This window comes from Phyllobates terribilis, unplaced genomic scaffold (assembly GCF_046119375.1).
Source record: "Phyllobates terribilis strain yellow unplaced genomic scaffold, ASM4611937v1 Scaffold_3__8_contigs__length_932513732, whole genome shotgun sequence".
Classification (NCBI taxonomy): Eukaryota; Metazoa; Chordata; class Amphibia; order Anura; family Dendrobatidae; genus Phyllobates; species Phyllobates terribilis.
The window spans coordinates 720,305,475-720,327,368 of record NW_027362763.1 but is presented as its reverse complement, the minus strand read 5'-3'; the positions used below and the strand labels follow the sequence as shown (position 1 = coordinate 720,327,368).

General features: G+C 45.7%; 1 protein-coding gene across 1 annotated transcript in view; it reads left to right on the top strand.

The window, feature by feature from the left end:
- Nucleotides 1–352: 352 nt before the first annotated feature.
- LRPPRC (leucine rich pentatricopeptide repeat containing) overlaps nt 353–21,894 on the top strand; it is a 146,030-nt gene continuing 124,488 nt past the window's right edge. The window contains exons 1-4 of the mRNA XM_073672042.1: nt 353–517; nt 2,568–2,767; nt 18,061–18,183; nt 19,870–19,991. Coding sequence (XP_073528143.1) covers nt 423–517; nt 2,568–2,767; nt 18,061–18,183; nt 19,870–19,991 — 540 coding nt within the window. The 5' untranslated portion in view covers nt 353–422. The remainder of the gene's footprint in view (nt 518–2,567; nt 2,768–18,060; nt 18,184–19,869; nt 19,992–21,894) is intronic.

Sequence of the window (21,894 nt, the reverse complement as noted above, 5' to 3'; positions counted from 1 at the left end):
ATTGTAGACGCTACCTTTTTTATTATGCCTGTGGTAACATCTCTCAGGAAAACTATCCCTGAGATCTGGTCCTGTCATCAGGAATGGACGACGGCAGGTAGATGCGCAATGCAGCAACGCAGGGGCAGCTCATGGTTGGCCACTTACGTTTGGACTGTACCATTACACCCCAAAATTTTGAGGGGACTGCACTTTTTTTCAATACAACTTTGGCTATGAAACACATGCTCCCAACCCCAGAATGCGGCCCTGTATAAAATATTACACCATCATTTATCTCTTTACGCTGTTCTGATGGTGTATTTTATTTGCCGCTCCCGGAGCCGCTCCGCCGTGACGTCACGTCCCCCCTCCTCGTGCATTGACAGTTCCGAGCTGTCACGTGCTCCCTCTGTCCTTGGCCGGCGTGCGCTCTGATCAACATGGCAGCTCTACTGGCTGGTGCCCGGCTTGTTCTGCGCCACGGTGCGCGGCTGCTGCCAGGATACGTCAGGCGGCCCAGCGTTCTGCCCGCCAGGTAGGTCTGTGCTGGGCTGGGGGGCGGTGGTGGTGTGTGGGCAGTGCGGCTCATCCCAAGGTTATCCTGCTGCTGGGGTCAGACCTGATACTGTTGCAGACTGTGTGCCGGCAATACTGCCAGGATCCGGAGACTGTACCTGGCGTGCTGTGGTGCCAAAGTGGGGGGGGACATGCCTGGCGAGTGCTGCCACTTCCAAGAATAGGGGGTTATGCCTGGCGAGTGCTGCCACTTCCAAGATGAGGGGGTTATGCCTGATGAGTGCTGCCACTTCCAAGATGAGGGGGTTATGCCTGACGAGTGCTGCCACTTCCAAGATGAGGGGGTTATGCCTGACGAGTGCTGCCACTTCCAAGATGAGGGGGTTATGCCTGGCGAGTGCCGCCGCTGCCAAGATGAGGGGGTTATGCCTGGCGAGTGCCGCCGCTGCCAAGATGAGGGGGTTATGCCTGACGAGTGCTGCCACTTCCAAGATGAGGGAGTTATGCCTGGCGAGTGCCGCCGCTGCCAAGATGAGGGGGTTATGCCTGGCGAGTGCCGCCGCTGCCAAGATGAGGGGGTTATGCCTGGCGAGTGCCGCCGCTGCCAAGATGAGGGGGTTATGCCTGGCGAGTGCCGCCGCTGCCAAGATGAGGGGGTTATGCCTGGCGAGTGCCGCCGCTGCCAAGACTATCGGGTTTGTGCCTGGCGAGCGCCGCGGCTGCCAAGATCTAGAGACCTATACCTGGTGCCAAAGTGCCTGGCGTGCGCTGGTAGTGCTGGTATTAAGTGGTTTATACCTGGCGAGCGCAGGCAGTGCTGGGATGTGGGGATTTGTTTCTAGTCCTGGTACAGATTTTGTGCCCTGCAGTAGTGAAAAGAAAAAGGTACTAACTCTGTCCAAGCCCTTGTGCCAGTGGGTGGGATCCAGGGCTGTGGAGTTGGAGTTGGTATAAAATGGACCAACTCCGACTCCTAAAATATATAATAAATTGGGTACAGTAGTTCAATGCAGTTTGTGGGGAATATTTTTTCAGAAGAATTTGGGAAAGTTATGAAATGTCCTATAAATGTCTGTCCTATTCCTGATCTAAGGGTCTAGACTTTTAGCTGAGATGAATCTGTGCTACAGTAAATTTATCACTTAAACATGAGCCGTGTATGTCGGAGTCGGTGTCATGGAAATGTCGGAGGTTAGACGACATTTTATAGAACTGTGTTTTTGGGGCCTGCTAGGTTTGGTCAGTATTTAGCTGATTATAACCAGACATAGATTTGTGCTGTAATTTGCATCGGCTTCTCTCGGACATTTCTTGCTGAGCTCGACCCAAGCAACAGTGACGATAGGCCAAAAGGAACGAAAAATGAATGTTACACTAAAATTTGTGAATGTGTATTTTTTTTCCACCTTCAGAAAACTGTCTCAAGGGGTTTTCCTTTTTTTTTTTAATACCCCAGAGGTTTGCTGCTCTTCGAGGGAACGTGTCGGCACACTTTTACATGTAGACATAGTATGTGGCTGTATTAGGATTAGTCTCTATAAAAATTATTCCTTTTTTTGTATAGATCCGTTGTTCCCACATATGATGAATCTACTGTAGAAGCCATATGCAAATTAGACTGTCAGTGCACTGGGGACGTGTCAGTGCTCTTGGATTGTGTCTTCCATGTGCATTGACACGCCTCCTATGCACATGCAGTCTGATTTGCATACGGCTTCCATCCTCGAATTTTCATGGCTGGTGATTGGATCTATATAAAAAAAAAAAAAAAAAAAAAAAAAAAGCTTCACCACAGGTCTTTGGGGCAATGGCTGCAGTAGATACGTCACATATATCGCATGTGACCCCTGCAGCCAGTCACTGAGCTCATCAGTGATGCCACGGTAGACTGCACAAGACCGCTGAGCACAGTGATTGGCTGCAGTTGTGAAGTGCTGTAGATGTGGCTTATCCACTGCAGCCATGTCCACGACGACGGCGGGACAGAAACAAGTGAGGATGGTGCAAATCATTGTAGGAACATTTTTCCTTTTATTGAATCTTTTCATCTTATTTTATTATTCTTTCAGATGTCTGAGCAGCTCTTCCAGATTTTTTACAGTCGTTGCACAAGAGAAGGGAAGCGCAGAAGCAGAGAGCGCTCCGGTAGCGAGGGCCCGAACATGGCAGGAAGGGTCGTCCATTCACCTGATGGGATCCAAGCTGAAGAGAAGCGGACGTATTGGCAAACAGAATCTGCTGAGAACGTTTGAAGAAGTCTGCAAAACGGGTAAAGATAACATATATCTGTTAAGGCCCCGTCACACTAAGTGACGCTACAGCGATCCTGACAACGATACCACCTGTCAGGGATCGTTTCTGCATCGCTATGTGGTCGCTGGTGAGATGTCAAACAGTCAGATCTTCTCAACGACGCAGCAACGATACGGCGAGCCATAACGATCTGTATAACGATGTCGGCGGTCGTTGGGACCCTGTCACATAGCAGCTACTCTGACAACTCAGACCTCGATGAGGGATGACTTCTCAGTTCTGAGTCGCCAACGAGGTCGTTGGTAAGGTGTCAAACACACCGATGCATGCTACCCAGCGGGACCTCAACGATCAAAAAATGGTCCAGGCCATTTAGACACAACCAGCGATCTCGCAGCAGGGGCCTGGTCGCTGTTACGTGTCAAACATAGCGAAATCGCTGCTGTCACAAAACTTGTGACTCAGCAGCGATCTCGCTTAGTGTGACGGGGGCTTTATTCTCAACTACTTCCAAGATCTGTGTTTGCTGTTAGTGAATGTCTTAATCCAATACCATTCAGACAGCAGATAGACAATGTGTATTTAGGCTCAACAGCGATAATCGCCACACTAGGAAATCTTCAGCAGCACTAATCTGATAGTTTAGGGCCAGATATTGAGATTAATTGCATCCACAAGTTTGAGAGGACTCGTAAGACCCCATCATGGTATCAAGGGGATACCCGTATTTCTTTACACGATTTATTAAACTTTAAGTTATGAAATAAAATAAAAAAACAAACCACTACTTACCTCTCCAATCCACGCTCCAGCAAGCCCGTCCATTCTCTGATCACAAGCAGCCGTTTCGTGACCGGTACAGACAATCACTTCAACTACGGAAGCAATAATGAATGCAGTATGGCATGTGGATGCCAGGCTGTTTGCTTGTACCCACAGACCGTAGCGGAGCACTGGAGAGTCTGCAGTGGATCAGCGGGGCATCGGGAAGTAAATGGTGTCATTGTTCATGGAATTTAAATAATTTTATGTTTGCTATTTATTTTTTTTTCTTTTTAGGATAAACCTCATATCCATAAAGGTATATGCCTATTGTTTGATCTGTGTTCAATAAGCCATACTTTACATCAGGCTATTTAAGTATATGCAGGTGAAGAATAAAACGTGCCTGTACTTAAAGGGGTTGTCCCCTTTCAGAAAAGTTTTGCTTATAAACTATTAGTAGCTTAAAAAAATAAATAATCTGTGATTTACTCACTTTTCTGAAAGGGGACAACACCTTTAATGCCCTTTGATCTAGTGGCTAAGGAAGTCTCAGCAGTCATACTCAAGTTTGGAAGCTATCACCGATCCGTGGGATAGGCAATAACTTCCTGATCGCTGGGGATCCGATTGCTGGGAAACTCCACCTATCCCAAAAAACGGTGCTCTGAAGAGCCAAGTGTGAATGGAGCGGAGGTGGAGTACGCACATTGCTGCTCCATTCATGCTTAATAGGAGTGTCAAAGACCAGCCGAGCCTCGCTGATTATTGGGGTGGCCCTCTTTTATAAGCACCTTTCCCCCCCAAGATTCAGAAATGTGTTTTACAGCTGGTGTTCATTGACTTCTGTTGTGGACATGCTCTGTAACCTTTGCAGAGGTCATTGCGCAGGAAGGAGGAGAGAGTGAGCTCTGACCATCACCTATGATGACTATTAGATTTTGTGATATCTATATACAGTGGGTATGGAGAGTATTCAGACCCCTTTAAATTTTTCACTTTGTTTCAGTGCAGCCATTTGGTAAATTCTAAAAAGTTCATTTTTTTTTTTCTCATTAACCCCTTAATAACATCTGACGTACTAATACGCGTCTGTGCCCTGGGACTTAAGAGCCAGACCCGTATTAGTACGTCATGGCGATCGCGCGCGCACACAGGCTGTGTGGGCGCGATCGCCGCCGGGTGTCAGCTGATTGTCACAGCTGACACCCGGTACTATGTGCAGGGAGCGGTCCTGCACCGCTCCCAGCACACTAACCCCCGCGATGCTGCGATCGAAGTCGATCGAAGTCGATTGCGGCATTGCGGGGGCAAGGGGAGGTGATCGGCGATACTCACCTCCTCTTCCGGCTTCCAGCGCAGTCTGCAAAGGCTTCCCGGGTGTTGCCATGACGACCCAATGTCGTCATGACAACATCCGGGTCACCAGAGAGCAGGAAGATTGCTTGGGCATGCGCAGTGCATCTCCAAGCAATCTTCACACTGTGCACTTCTGACAGCCTTCATGGCATAGGGATGGTGCTTCATTCCTATGCCATGCAGGCGATCAGAAAAAAAAAAGTGAAAGTCCCAGAGTGGGACAAAGTAATAAAGTGTATAAACTGTGTGAAAGTGGAAAAAAAAAAAAAATGTGCAAAAATATTATAAAAAAATAAAAAAAATAATACACCAAAAATAAAAATATAATGTACCCATCAATAAATATTATTATAAAAAAAAAAAAAAAAAAAACAATAAAAGTACACATATTTGGTATCGCCGCGTCCGGAACAACCTGACCTATAAAACTGTCCCACTAGTTAACCCCTTCAGTGAACACTGCAAAAAAAAAAAAAAAAAAAAACGAAGCAAAAAACAATGCTTTATCACCATACCGCCAAACAAAAAGTGGAATAACACACGATCAAAAAGACGCATATAAATAAAAATGATACCGCTGAAAACGTCATCTCGTCCCGCAAAAAACAAGCCGCCATACAGCTCCATCAGCCGAAAAATAAAAAAGTTATAGCTCTCAGAATAAAGCGATGCTAAAAAATATTTTTTTCTATAAAATAGCTTTTATTGTGTATAAGCGCCAAAACATAGAAAAATGATACAAATGTAGTACCGCTGTAAACGTACTGACCCGAAGAATAAAGCTACCTCATCAATTTTACCACACGTGGAACAGAATAAAAAAACAAAAGAAAAAAAAAAACAATTCCTGAATTGTTGGTTTTTGTTTATTCTGCCTCCCAAAAATCGGAATAGAAAGCGATCAAAAAATGTCACATGCCTGAAAATGGCACCAATAACAACGTCAAGTCATCCCGCAAAAAACGAGTCGTCACATGACTGTCTGCCAAAATCTGGAAAAATTATAGCTCTCAAAATATGGCGATGCAAAAGCTAGATTTTACAAAAAATGCGTCTTTTAGTGTGTGACAGCTGTCAGTCATAAAAACCCCATATGATTCTGGCATTGCTGTAATCACACCGACCCGAAGAATAAAGTCGTCTAATCACTTATACCGCACAAGGAACGGCGTCAAAAATAAACTCTTGGGTTAGGATTGGGCTAGGGTTAGGGCTGGGTTTGGGGCTAGGGTTGTGCTGGGGCTAGGGTTGTGCTGGGGCTAGGGTTGTGCTGGGGCTAGGGCTGGGGTTGGGATTTTTTTCAAAAGTAAGAAAAAAAGATGACGATATGGCGACTAGTGTTGAGAGCAAGTGCTCGCTACTTGAGTTTGCATCGGGTGCTCTGGTATGCATTGAGTATCGTGGGTATTTGAGTGACATGCTCGAGTCTCTGCCCCATATGCTTCGCGGCCAAAAAACTTTACGGGGATTGCCTGCCATGCACGAGCGATCCCCGCATGTTTTTTTTTGGGTGTCTAATAACCGTGAAACATGCGGAGCAGTGACTCGAGCATGTCACTCGAGCACACGCTGCACATGGTGCATACCTGAGTACCCGATGCAAACTCAAGTAGCGAGCACTTGCGCTCAAGAATAATGACAACTTATTCAATATGATGACCTAATGTAAACAAATTCTGTGCCGTACCTCTGGGTTCAAAATGTTCACTATACACCTTAATAAAATCCTTGAGGGGTATAGTTTCCAAAATGGGGACACTTCTGGGGGAGCTCCACTGTTTAGGCACATCACGGGCTCTCCAAACGCGACATGATATCCGCTAACAAATTGAATGGAAAATCGGCTCAAATTGTTAGCGGACACCACATTGCGTTTGGAGAGCCCCTCTGTGCCCAAACTTTGGAGCTCCCCCACAAGTGACCCCATTTTGGAAACTAGACCCCCCAAGGCACCTTTCTAGATGCATAGTGAGCACTTGGAACCCCAGGTGTTTCACAAATTGATTCATAAAAATGAAAAAGTGTTTTTTTTTTTCACTTTTTCATTTTTACGAATCAATTTGTGAAGCACCTGGGGGTTCCAAGTGCTCACTATGCATCTAGAAAGGTGCCTTGGGGGGTCTAGTTTCCAAAATGGGGTCACTTGTGGGGGAGCTCCAAAGTTTAGGCACATCAGGGGCTCTCCAAACACATGGCGTCCGCTAATTATTCAAGCAAATTTTACAATCAAAAAGTCAAATGGCGCTCCTTCCCTTCCGAGCCCTGCCGTGCGCCCAAACAGTGTTTTTTCCCCAAATATTGGGTATCTGCGTGCCCAGGGGAAATTGCACAACAAATTTTGGGGTCCATTTTTTCTTGTTACCCCTGTGAAAATAAAAAAATTGGGTCTAAAGTAACATTTTTGTGAAAAAAGTTAAATGTTCATTTTTTTCTTCCACATTCAAAAAATTCCTGTGAAGCACCTGAAGGGTTAATAAAGTTCTTGAATGTGGTTTTGAGCACCTTGAGGGGTGCAGTTTTTAGAATGGTGTCACTTTTGGGTATTTTCTGTCAAAAAGACCTTTCCAAGTGACTTCAAATGTGATGTGGTCCCTAAAAAAATGGTTTTGTAAATTTTGTTGGAAAAATGAGAAATCGCTGGTCAACTTTTAACCCTTATAGCTCCCTAACAAAAAAAAATTTTGGTTCCAAAATTGTGCTGATGTAAAGTAGACATGTGGGAAATGTTATTTATTAACTCTTTTGTGTGACATATCGCTCTGATTTCAGGGCTTAAAAATTCAAATTTTGAAAATTGCAAAATTTTCAAAATTTTCGCCAAATTTCCGTTTTTTTCACAAACGCAAGTGATATCGAAGAAATTTTTCCACAATCATGAAGTACAATATGTCACGAAAAAACAGTCTCAGAATCAGGGGGATCCGTTGAAGTGTTCCAGAGTAATTACCTCATAAAGTGACAGTGGTCAGAATTGTAAAAATTGGCTCGGTCATTAATGTGCAAACCACCCGCGGGGCTTAAGGGGTTAAAGTACACTCTGCACCCCATCTTGACTGAAAAAAACAGAAATGCAGGAATTTTTGCAAATTTATTAAAAAAGAAAAACTGAAATATCGCATGCTCATAAGTATTCAGACCCTTTGCTCAGACACTCATATGTAAGTCACATGCTGTCCATTTCCTTGTGATCCTCCTTGAGATGGTTCTACGCCTTCATTGGAGTCCAACTGTGTTTAATTAAACTGATAGGACTTGCTTTGTAAAGGCACATACCTGTCTATATAAGACCTCACAGTGCATGTCAGACCAAATGAGAATCATGAGCTCAAAGGAATTGCCCAAGGAGCTCAGAGACAGAATTGTGGCAAGGCACAGATCTGACCAAGGTTACAAAAGAATTTCTGCAGTACTCAAGGTTCCTAAGAGAACACTGGCCTCCATAATACTAAAATGAAAGAAGTTTGGGACCACCAGAAGTCTTCCTAGACCTGACCATCCAGCGAAACTGAGCAAATCGTGGGAGAGGAGCCTTGGTGAGAGAGGTAAAGAAGAACCCCAAGATTATTATTATTTATTATTATAGCGCCATTTATTCCATGGCACTTTACATGTGAAAAAGGGGTATACATACAAGAACAATTACAATAATCTTGAACACAATGTGACAACAACTGGTACAGGAGGAGAGAGGACCCTGCCCGCGAGGGCTCACAATCTACGAGGGATGGGTGATGATACAGTAGGTGTGGGTAGAGCTGGTCGTGCAGCGGTGGTTACTGCAGGTTGTAGGCTTGTCGGAAGAGGTGGGTCTTCAGGCTCCTTTTGAAAGTTTCCACGGTCGACGAGAGTCTGATGTGTTGGGGTAGAGAGTTCCAGAGTAGGGGGGAAGCATGGGAGAAATCTTGTATGCGATTGTGGGAGGAGGAGATAAGAGGGGAGTAGAGAAGGAGATCTTGCGGGTATGTAACGGGAGACTAGGTCAGAGATATATGGAGGAGATAGGTTGTGAATGGCTTTGTATGTCATGGTTAGGGTTTTGAACTGGAGTCTCTGAGCAATGGGGAGCCGGTGAAGAGATTGACAGAGAGGAGAGGCCGGGGAATAGCAGGGGCACAGGTGGATTAGTCGGGCAGCAGAATTTAGGATGGATTGGAGAGGTACGAGAGTGTTGGAAGGGAGGCCACAGAGCAGGAGGTTGCAGTAGTCAAGGCAGGAGATGATGAAGGGCGTGCACTAGTGTTTTTGCAGATTCATGGTTGAGGAATGTGCGGCTCCAGGAGATATTTTTGAGTAGGAGTCGGCAAGAAGTGGAAAGGGCTTGGATATGTGGTTTGAAGGAGAGTTCAGAGTCAAGGGTTACCCCAAGGCAGCAAGCTTGAGGGACTGGGGAGAGTGGACAGCCATTGACGTTGATAGATAGGTCAGTTGGGGGGGGTGAATGAGATGGCGGAAAGATAATGAATTCTGTTTCTGTCCATGTTAAGTTTTAGAAATCTAGCAGAGAAGATGGGTGAAATAGCAGACAGACATTGTGGGATTTTGGTTAGTAAGGAGGTGATATCGGGTCCAGAGAGGTAGATCTGTGTGTCCTCAGCATAGAAGTGATAATGAAAGCCATGAGACTGTATGAGCTGTCCCAGGCCTAAGGTGTAGGTGGAGAAGAGCAGGGGTCCTAGAACTGAACCTTGGGGGACACCAACAGATAGGGGGCGAGATGAGGAGGTGGTGCGTGAGTGGGAGACACTGAATGTCCTGTCTGTTAGGTATGAGGAGATCCAGGATAGGGCCAAGTCTGTGATGCCGAGAGATGAGTTTGTAGTAAGAGGGAATGGTCCACTGTGTCGAAGGCGGATGACAGGTCTAGGAGGAGGAGGACAGAGTAGTGTCACTTAGATTTGGCGGTTAGTAGGTCATTGGTGACTTTAGTCAATGCAGTTTCAGTAGAATGATACGGTCGGAAACCAGATTGTAGGCGGTCGAAGAGGGAGCAGGAGGAGAGGTGGGAGGACAGCTCAGAATGGATGTGTTGTTCCAGTAGTTTTGAGGCATAGGGGAGAAGTGATATGGGGCGATAGCTAGTAAGAGAGGATGGGTCAAGGGAGGGCTTTTTGAGGATGGGTGTGATTGAGGCATGTTTGACGCATGAGGGGAAGACACCAGTTGTTAGTGATAGGTTGAAGAGGTGGGCTAGGGCTGGGATGAAGATAGTGGTAAGGTTTGGGATGAGGTGGGACGGGACTGGGTCAAGTTTACAGGTTGTGAGGTGTGATTTGGAGAGTTAAGAGGTAAGTTGATCTTCCGTAATGGTGGAGAAGGTGGTTTTGGAGGAGGAGGGTTGAGTGGGTGTGGGGAGGGGCTCTGGGGGCTTTAGGCACAAGCTTTGTCTGGTGTCAATCTTCTGCTTGAAGAATGAGACAAAGTCTTTGGCTGAAATAAGAGGAGAGGGAGGACGCACTGGGGGACAGAGGAGAGAATTGAAGATGTTGAATAGTTGTTTGGGGTTGTGAGACAGGGAGGATATGAGAGATGTGAAGTATGTTTGTTTTGCTGCAGTGAGTGTGGACTTGAAGGTAGTAAGGGACTGTTTGAATGCGATGAAGAGCTTATTGGAGTGGGACCTTTTCCGTATACGCTCAGCAACCCTGGAGGCCCGTCGCAGTTCTTTGGTTAGGCTGGTGTGCCAGGGTTGTCTGTTGATTGTGCGAGCTTTGGTATGTGTGAGGGGGGGCGACCGAATCGAGAGCTGCAGCTGTTGTGGTGTGGTATAATGTGGCAGCAACATCTGCATCATGAAAGGAACTAATGTCTGTAAGAGGGAGGAAGGATTCAGAGAGTGAGTGTAGGTCAAGGTGTTTGAGATTTCTGCGAGGGTATGCTAGTTTGTGGAGTGGGGATTGTTGCCCTGGAGAGGAGAGGGAAGAGTATGTAAGTAGGTTGTGGTCAGAGAGAGGGAGAGGTGAGTTAGAGAGGTTAGATAGGGAACAGAGGCGGGTGAAGATGAGGTCCAGTGTGTGGCCGTCTTTGTGGGTGGGTGTGTAAGACCACTGAGTAAGACCGAAGGAGGAAGTGAGGGATAGAAGCTTAGAGGCAGCTGAGGGAAGTGTCAATGGGGATGTTAGTCGCCCATAAGGATAGTGGGGATGTCAACGGAGAGGAAATGAAGTAGCCAAGTGGTGAAGTGGTGGTTGATCCTGGGGTGCGGTAAATGACAGCCGGTTGGAGGGGGAGTAGATGCGCATGCAGTGCACTTCAAAAGAGGGGAGAGTAATTGAGGGCGGCAGTGGGATATGGGTGAAGGAGCAGTTATAACAGAGGAGGAAACCTATTCCTCCACCGTGCTTGCCGGTGGGGCGGGGGGTATAGGAGAGGTGGAATCCGCCGTACGAAAGTGCAGCAGGAGAGGCGTGTCAGAGGGGGTGAGCCAGGTTTCAGTGATGCCGAGGAAGGAAAGTTTGTTAGTGATGAAGAGGTCATGAATGTAGGAAAGTTTGTTGCAGACTTGGCGAGCGTTCCATAGAGCTCCTGTTGGAGGGACTGGGGAAGTGGGGGCTGGGCGGATGGGTATAAGGTTAGAAGGGTTAAGAGAGTTTGGGATAGATCGTGGGTAGGAGGTGGAAGTGATTGTAGGGATGTTGTGAGGAGGGCCGGGATGTGGAGAGATGTCGCCGGCAGTGAGGAGGAGCAGAGAAAGCGTTAGTAGGTGGGAGCAGGAGAGGGCATGAGGTGGCTGTCTGTGTTTGGAGACAAAGGATTGTATGTTGAGGAATAGCTCTGAGGAGGAGGTGAGATGGGTGGGGAGAATGGAGGGAGAGATGAAGAGTTCATTGCTAGGTGTAGGGATTAGGGGTGGTTGGAAAAGGTGAAGGATTAAGGGGGTGAGAGTGAAAACAAACACATTGTTTACTGTGACTTAGTATCCAGTTACCTTCAGGTTCTGTTCAGGATTAATTCATATTTCTGACACTTAAGGTGATGGACACAGACTAAAGGCTAACAGACTCCTGGTCCACAATATTTTTGTAACAGAATGCATTCTGCTGTGAACCAGAGGGGAGTGGTCTGTGCTCATCTTGATCAGCTGATTAAGGCTTAACCAGATGCTGGATAGTCAAAGGCTAAGTAAACAAGGTCATAAATGAAAGTGGGGAGTTGCTTGTGTAACTTGAAGAACATACCATTAGTAAATAGGAGCAGAGAGGTATAGAGAAGTCTGCATGGAAGTCAGGATGGGAAAGCTGAGTCACGTACCTGTAAGAGGAATGGATAAACAGATGCTGATTAGAGTGCGGTGGTGGCAGGTAAGGTAAAGTCTGCATGCATCATAATATTCAAGATCACTGTGGCTGAGCTCCAGAGATGCAGTAGGGAGATGGGAGAAAGTTTCACAATGTCAACTATCACTACAGCCCTCCACCAGTCGGGCCTTTATGGCAGAGTGGCCCGACGAAACCTCTCCTCAGTGCAAGACATATGAAAGCCCGCATAGAGTTTGCTCAAAAACACATGAAGGACTCCCAGACTATGAGAAATAAGATTCTCTGGTCTGATGAGACGAAGATAGAACTTTTTTGTGATAATTCTAAGCGGTATGTGTGGAGAAAACCAGGCACTGCTCATCACCTGCCCAATACAATCCCAACAGTGAAACATGGTGGTGACAGCATCATGCTATGGGGGTGTTTTTTCACCTGCAGGGACAGGATGACTGGTTGCAATTGAAGGAAACATGAATGCGGTCAAGTACAGAGATATCCTGGATGAAAACCTCTTCCAGAGTACTCTGGACCTCAGACTTGGCCGAAGGTTCACCTTCCAACAAGACAATGACCCTAAGCACACATCTAAAATAACAAAGGAGTGGCTTCAGAACAACTCTGTGACCATTCCTGACCTAAACCCAATTGAGCATCTCTGGAGAGACCTGAAAATGGCTGTCCACCAACATTCACCATCCAGCCTGATGAAACTGGAGAGGGTCTGCAAGGAAGAATGGCAGAGGATCCCCAAATTCAGGTGTGAAAAACTTGTTGCATCATTCCCAAGAAGACGCATGGCTGTACTAGCTCAAAAGGGTGCTTCTACTCAATACTGAGCAAAGGGTCTGAATACTTATGACCATGTGATATTTCAGTTTTTCTTTTTTAATAAATTTGCAAAAATTTCTACTTTTCTGTTTTTTTTTCAGTCAAGATGGGGTGCAGAGTGTACTTTAATGAGAAAAAAAAATGAACTTTTCTCCAATAACCCCCCCACGACAGCACCAAAGGAGTAGGATGTCACCCCACCCTAATAGGGACAGGAAACACAAAGAGGTTAAATACCCCTCCCTCATCCTCCCTCCAGTGTTTTTCTTGTCCCTATTGGGATGAAGAGGTCATCCAGGGTGCTCTGTGCTGGCGGCAGACATCCAGTATACCTTTAAGCCGGGCAGCTGGGACCGGGCAGTTTTTTCTCCTCCTCCCCTTATGCTGCTCCCGTCTCCTCTGGGACTCGGGACCCCTGTCCCCACAGAGTCCGCGCCTGCGGGTAAGGTCTGGTGGGTGTTGGGCTGGAGGCCTCCTCGAGCTCTCCAGCCCCGCTCCTCCCCCCCCCCCTCTCAAGGCGGTCTCCATAGTGGAGAGACTCGCGCTGGATCCCGGAAGTGACGCGGGCCGCCAGTAACGTCACTTCCGGTGTGCGTTCCCCCCTTGAACGCAAGTACTTGGGAGAGGCCGGAAAGTGACATGGGACGCCGAAAAAGGGTCCCTTAAGTCACTTCCGGGTCTCTCAGCAGTAGGAAAAAGAGAAATAAATAAATAAAAAACCCCGCAGGTGATCGCAGTTGTTCCTGCTTCACCAATTGGACCAAAAGGGAGGAGCCTTGCCACTTCCCTCTCCAGAAAGAGGGAGAGCGCCGAGTCCAGTCGCTTATATAAGAGCCCTGGGCTGAAGACATCTAAGGTAGGACCTAATCCTTTTTGTATTTTTACACTGGATGGTCAGGAAGAGATGTTCGGTGGTCTCCGCTCAAAGAAAAAGATGGTGTTCCCGATGCATAAAAACATTCAGGATCTAATCCTGGACGAATGGGAAAATCCTGAAAGATGACTGAATACACCAGCAGAATTGAAAGACAGGTTTCCGGTAGATGAAGAAACCTCAAAATGTTGGACCGAGATACCTAAGGTCGATATTCAGGTGGCAAGAGTCGCTAAAAAGAAAGTATTGCCATTCGAGGACTCGTCGCAACTAAAGGATCCTCAGGAAAATCCTGGGAAACATCAGCAGTCCTTCTAAACACAAACGTAGTCTCCACGTGTGTTGCACCGTCCACGTCAAGATGGCTCAACCAGCTTGAAGAGCATCTGACTATGGGCACCCCCCCACGGTAACAGAATCCCCAGTACAAGGGGAAATGCAAGTCCAGTCGATGGAGCTACCCCAAAGGGGGGAAAGATAGGAATATTTTTTTCCCAAAAGGACAGCGACAACACAAGCGATGACGCCAGAGTAGTGGGGGGCCGAATCATGAAATACCTTCCCCAATGGCAAAAGATCTGCTCCAGTCAATAGGTCTTGAAGGTAATTCAAGAAGGGGTAAAGATCGAATTCTCCTCATATCCTCCAAGAAAAGTAAGGATAACTCGTCTAACCTCCCCGAGATTAAAGACCGCACTGATGTCCGGCCTAAAAAACCTACTATCCCTGGGGGCTATTTCACCGGTCCCAAAACCAGAAAGACACACAGGCCACTATTCACGCCTGTTTATGATGAGGAAACCAAACGGCACCTACAGAATAATAATAAATCTGAAACCCCTAAACCAATACATCATCTACAGAAGATTCAAAATGGGAGTCCATCAGATCAGCAGTTCCCTTGATAGGACAAGGATATGTGATGGCAACCATTGACTTACAGGACGCATACTATCGCGTCCCTATACCTCCAACATACCGGAAATTTCTAAGGTTTGCGGTGGTTTAAGAGGATCAAACGTTACATTTTCAATTCAACATATTGCTGTTCGGGATATCCTCGGCACCGAGAATATTTACCAAAATTATGTCAGAGGTAGTGGCTTCAATCAGAAAAGAAAAAATCTGCATCATTCCCTACCTCGACGACTTCTTACTAGTAGGTCCCTCGGTGGAAGCACTCCAGGAAGATCTGCAGAGAACAATCCAAATCCTGACCACCCTAGGGTGGTTGATAAATCATCAAAAGTCAGACCTGATCCCCACCACAGAAAAAACGTTCCTGGGTGTTCTACTAGACTCTGCCAGACAAACCTCCTTCCTACCAAAGGACAAACAGATACTTTTGAGATCCAAGATATCGAATCTGAAGACCTTGAACAGGGTGTCCCTAAGGTTTGCCATGTCAACCCTCGGCTCCATGACAGCCTGTATCCAATCTGTAGCCTGGACTTGGGCTCACACCGGGGTATTGCAAACCCATATTCTTGCACAGTGGGACGGATCCCCTGACTCCCTAAACAGGAAGATCATGATCCCTCATTATGTGAAAACATCCCTGTCATGGTGGCTCAGCCCAAGAAACCTAGTAACAGGGGTTCCATGGTCTCAGTTCCCTCTGATAAGTCACAGTAGACGCCAGCAAGACGGGATGGGGAGCTGTCGTTGCTCAAACCCCTTTCCAAGGGGTCTGGACAGAAGAGACCAGCAGGAGATCCTCCAACTTCCGCGAGTTAAAGGCAGTGGAGGAGGCACTCAAAATGTCGGCTCCAATCATTACGGGCAAACACGTAAAAGTCTATTCAGACAACATGACTACCGTAGCTCACCTGTCCCATCAAGGGAGTACAAGATACGAGAATCTAAAAAGTATCTCGGCAAGAATATTCTTCTGGGCGGAAAGACCTCTTCTTTCCTTATCAGGTCTGCACATAAAAGGCTCAGACAATATCTAGGCCGATTTTCTGAGCAGAAGGAATATCCATCCGGGGGAATGGGAGCTGGACTCAGACATTTTCCACATGCTGACCAGACAGTGGGGTCGTCCGGAGGTGGACCTCTTTGCAAGAAGCCACAACACCAAGGCAGAAAGATACTTCTCCCTAGATCCAGACGACGTATGCCTGGGGATAGATGCATTCGCTCACCCGTGGCGTTTCCATCTGGCTTACGCTTTTCCCCCCCAAGTCCATTGCTACCCAGGACCTTACAGAAAGTAAGGACCGAGGAGGTCAAAATAATTTTGATAACCCCACTTTGGCCCAAAAGGAGCTTTTTCTGTGCACTGAACAGTTTAAGCATAGAAGGACCTCTCATTTTGCCAGCAATCAAAAACCTTGTCCATCAGGGTCCAATACTCCATCCAGATCCAGAGAACCTCCATCTAGTGGCCTGGCTTCTGAGTTCACAATCCTGAAGGCAAAAGGACTCTCAGACCGAGTAATTCATACCCTACAAAAAAGTAGGAAACAAATCACAAACTCCATATACAGCAAGATATGGAAGACCATCCTAACATGGTATAAACCAAATGTACCAGATCTTCGGCATCCTGACATGACCCAGATCTTGGATTTTCTACAAGAGGGGCTGGAAAAAGGCCTTAGACCCAGCACCCTCAAGGTTCAGATCGCGGCGCTAAGTATCTATTTTGACCAGAGCCTAGCCGAATACCGATGGGTAAAAAGGTTCATGACAGCAGCTACTCGTCTGCGTCCCAGAATAATCAACCATGTTCCCTCCTGGGATCTTAATATCGTCCTTAAAGGTCTGACACTACCACCGTTTGAACCTTTGGCCTCAATAGAGCTGGATAAATTAGCCTGGAAAACAACATTTCTAGTAGCGATTACACTGCCAGGAGAGTGGGAGAAATCCAGGCCTTCTCTGTGAATGACCCATATCTGATAATCCTGGATGATAGGATTATTCTACAACTGGACCCATCTTTCTTGCCAAAGGTAGTCTCAGACTTTCATAGGTCTCAGGAGATAATTCTGCCTTTCCATACTTTGTACGAAAGGCGGGTTGTTCTTCACTACCTCCAAAAGACAGAGGCCTGGAGGAAGGATCAGAACCTCTTTATTCAGCCATCTGGTCAGAACAGAGGGAAGAAGGTCTCAAAGGTTACCATCGCTACTTGGATCAAGAAAGCAATTGTGGAATCATATCAGATCCAGAATCTCTCACCACCAGAGAAACAGAAAGCAGACACTACTAGAGCCATGTCCATCTCCTGGGCAGAAAAGGCTAGCGCTTCCCCCGAGCAGATATGTAGAGCAGCTACATGGTCCTCGGTCCATACCTTCACCAAGCATTACAAACTTAATTTAATGCCCATTAAAGACTTGGCATTTGGGCGGAAAGTGCTTCAGGCCATTGTCCCTCCCTAAACTTGAGTCTTTGGTACTCTTCCTTTGGTGCTGTCGTGGGGGGTTATTGGAGAAAATAGAATTAGACTTACTGGTAATTCGGTTTCTAATAACCCACCATGACAGCACTGGTAATTCCCTCCCAGGCTTGGTTAGCCAATCATTTAATTCGAATAAATCTAATTTGCAGCATCCATACTTGTGTGGTCCTTTATAAAAACACTGGAGGGAGGATGAGGGAGGGGCTATTTAACCTCTTTGTGTTTCCTGTCCCTATTAGGGTGGGGTGACATCCTCCTCCTTTGGTGCTGTCGTGGTGGTTATTAGAAACCAAATTACCGGTAAGTCTAATTCTATTTTTAGAATTCACCAAATGGCTGCAATGAAACAAAGAGTGAAAAATTTAAAGGGGTCGGAATACTTTCTGTAACCAGACATTGTAATCCTGCCTGTGATGATGATGAGATAAGTGGTCAGAGGGAAAACTGCTAGATTTCAGGATTTTATTTATTTATTTATTTTTTTAAGTCCTAGATTGTGACATGAAAACTTAAAAAGATTTAAAAAATTCTTAGAAAATTTGTGTCACATAAAAGCTTAGAGATCATTTTTTGAGGACACAGTGCCTTTAAAAATTGCTTGCAAATGTACACAAGGAACTTTAATATTAGAAGCCAGAAAACACTGCTTATCTCTGACATGAATATATATATATATATATATATATATATATATATATATATATATATATATATATATATATATATATATATATAAATAATTATTGTATGTATTAAAATAAATAGTAATAATAATAAAAAATATATAGATAGTAATTAATTTCTTGTTTACTTTTAAGTAAAACCCAACAGCAACCAGACGTGGTTCTTTCTGCGTGCCTGTGGCTCATTTATGCCAGAGACAGCCCCGGTGGAGCGAACAGAGGTGGCCACCAACATCTGGACAAAACTTAAGGATTTGGGTATGGTACTGTTTTTACTTTTTTGTTGCTTGGCATTTACTGTGCTTGTAGTGTAAAAGGGTTTGTCGTCCTAGATAAACTTTCATGTGAATCTTCACATTCAGAAAATGGTGACCGCCACACGGGAGATGTAGTACGACATAGGCATGAACAGATTACCATTTAATACATTGATGGCTGGACTTCACCAGATGCGCAGTGCTGCCTCTGATGTAGCAGGCGGCCCCATTCTTGAGGTTCAGGTCTGTTTTCATTAGACCTCCCCTTTAATGACTTGGCTCAGCTCCCACTAGACAGTTCTTCCCAGGATAGTTAGTTATCCCCAACCCAGAAGTTAGGCAATAACTTAATGATCAGTGGGACCCCCAGGGATGTTGAGAATGTGGCTCTGTAGAGCCCCGTCTTAAATAGAGGGTAAGTGTACATGCTAGACCTCCTATGGGACTAACAGAGAAAGCAGAGTACAATACCATATTTTTCGGACCATAAGACGCACCTAGGTTTTAGAGGAGGAAAAAAGAAAAAAAAATTGAAGCTAAAAATGTGGTCATCATGCACTGTTGTGTGGGAGGGGGTCTGCTGCTGATACTGTTATAGGGGTAATAGCCCCTAATTCTGTACCAATATCCCCCATCCTGGTATGCATGGCCCCCTCATCCCCAATTTTGGTATGCATTGGCCCCCCAACCTCATCATACTATGCATAGCACCCCTCTTCTCCAATTCTGGTATGCATGGCACCACCCCCTCATCCTGGTATGCATGGCACCCCACCCCCTCATCCTGGTATGCATGGACCCCCCCATCCCCATCACGCCGCACACAAAAAAATAAAGGATTCCACTCCCTTTCCTTCCCTCTGCTCCAGCGCTGCGTCCTGTCTGCTGCCAGCACTGATCTCACAGTGTGAGCAGCGCATGACATCACTGTCATGCGTCCTCACACGGCGAGATGAGCTGCCGGAATAGTCTCAGCGTGGGGAGTAGTGAATATTCATGCTCTTTAATAGCGCGTACATGTGACCGCCGGGCCTCTGCAGGAGCCGGCAGCTGCTGCTAACACTGTGCGCCCAATATTAAGGAGAATAAATAGTCACTACTCCCCACTCCCATGGTCTTAAGCAGCGGGCACGGTATACGCCACAGCAGGCGGCTTCTGCCTCCTGTACCCCGCTCCTCCGCCACTGCCGCTCCCCCCACATCGCCCACCATCCACAGCAACAGTATAAGATAGTACATTTGGGCAATAAGACGCACCCCCACTTTCCTCCAAAAATATGGAGGAAAAAAGTGAGTCTTATAGTCCAAAAAATATGGTACTTGTCTATATCCGTTAGTCCCATATACAGTTAATGGAGCGGATATTGAACGTGCACCCCTCCTTTCCATTCGAGACAGAGTTTTATTCCCATGCCCTAGCGGTCGGACCCCCAGTGACCAGTAATTTATCCCCTATCTGATGTATGGGATACCTTTCTGTCTTCAGTAAAACCCATATTTCCCCTTGACAAGAGGCGAGTGGGTGCAAACACACAGTCTGGGGCTGTTTTAGTAACTGACCCCACTTTTAATTTCTGATTAAGCTCTTGATATGCAAAGTGCATCCCCCTATATCTGTCTGCACTTCTCATGACACGAGAACATTATTTCTGTGATATTAATATTATTATTATTTTTTTTTTTTTAGGAGTAGAGTTTAACGTTACCCATTACAACACGCTGCTAGACGTCTACATACAGAATGATCACGTCTTCTCACCCACTGAATTCCTTGCCAATATGGAAGCTGCTAATGTGGCGCCTGATCAGGTGGGCAATGTCCTTTAACGGGGGGGGGGCGGGGCGGGGGGGTAGTGTTTCTAGTTTTTAGAACATGTCTTTTTGGAAAGAGAATTTTTCTGTACTGACACATTTAGTCCTAATTTTTTTTGTTGCATTTTATCCCCTGTGTAAATATACATTCAGAACTCCGCTGGTTTCCTACTGGTGGAGGTCAGATGATACACAATAAGGCTGTGTACACACTGAGCTTTTTGGGGGGCATCTGCTCCACAATCTTATTCAGAAACCATTTCAAAATGCTGAGAAACTTTTATTAATAATTTTTTATGGGAAATCCAATTTGTTGTTCATATAAGTCTATGTGCATATGGAGTTTTTTGGAGCGGAAACTCTCCAAATCTCAAACTTGGAATTATTGCAGCGTAACAGCTCCAAAAACTCCATTTGCACCCAAGAGCCCAAGAAGGTTTTTTGAGCATTTTTTTTTTTCTCTTCAAAAACGCCTGGTGGAGAAAAAGAAAATGCATGTCACTTCTTTGGATCAGGTTCTGATGAAACTTACTCCATACTAGGCACTGTCCAATCAAAAGGCAGCAAAGAACACATAAAAACAAACCAGAAAAAAATAATAGCCCTTTTATGGGGTACGTGCACATGACTTAGTTTAGAGTTTCGCCGGGTGTAGCTGCTTCAGGAAAACATCTGCAGTCTTTTTCCTGAGGCAAATCCGCTGGTGGCTCTGCCGTTGTTCTCGCAGGCGTCTTTTGCTCTGTACTTTGAAGTTTGGAGAGCTGTTGACTCCCCAGCGGAAGCCGTCTGAAGAAGGAGCATGTGACTCTTTAACGGCTTCAAAGTTTCTGAACCTTAAAGTGGTTAGTGCACAGCGATGTCACTACTTTTATATTAATTTTATGGGCTGATTTAGCAGAAACTTTTCAGATCGGAATCTGCCTGAAAAAGATGCCGTGTGCACATACCCTTGAAAAAGAAAAACTCTTGCAAAAATCCCCCCCCCCTCCACAAAAGGAGCATTTCTTGAAATGGTTTCCACTTGAAAAACATGTTGTTTTGAACACCTCAAAAAAACGTAATTAGAACATAGTCTAGGTCCAGAAATCCCCCTGCAAATCCGTGACCACTCCATAATATTTGGGGAAAGAAATTGGCATAATCCACATTGAAATCCTCATGTAACACATGCAGGTTGTGATGGGAAATTCCTGCAAAGTTTGCAAACTTAATGAATTTGCTGCGACACACTTTTTTTCTTTTTTTTTTCCTTTTTCTAATACCCCATTCACATGTATTGTTCTGTAACTTGGTGCAGATTTGTGCTATTGAGTCCCCACTGCACCCAGCAGCAAATCAGCTGTGTCTGAATTTACCTTAAGGGCTTATTCACATGATTGCATACCGGCTGTATATTAATGTCTGCTACATCTGCAGCTCCCAGCTCGACTGCCCGTCCTCTGACCGCTACCAACAGCCTCATATATGCGTATTATTAGAAATGGAGTAAAGTCAGAAGTGATGAGTGATCACACCAGATAGTTTTACTCTATCTGTCTCTGGTTTGGACACACCTCATTTAAAGATTTTTCTGTATTTTCTTGACTATGAAAATTGTACATTCACACTGAAGGCATCAAAACTATGAATTAACACATGTGGAATTATATACTTAACAAAAAAGTGTGAAACAACTGAAAATATGTCTTATATTCTAGGGTCTGCAAAGTAGCCACCTTTTGCTTTGATGACTGCTTTGCACACTCTTGGCATTCTCTTGATGAGCTTCAAGAGGTAGTCACCGGAAATGGTCTTCCAACAATCTTGAAGGAGTTCCCAGAGATGCTTAGCACTTGTTGGCCCTTTTGCCTTCACTCTGAGGTCCAGCTCACCCCAAACCATCTCGATTGGGTTCAGGTCT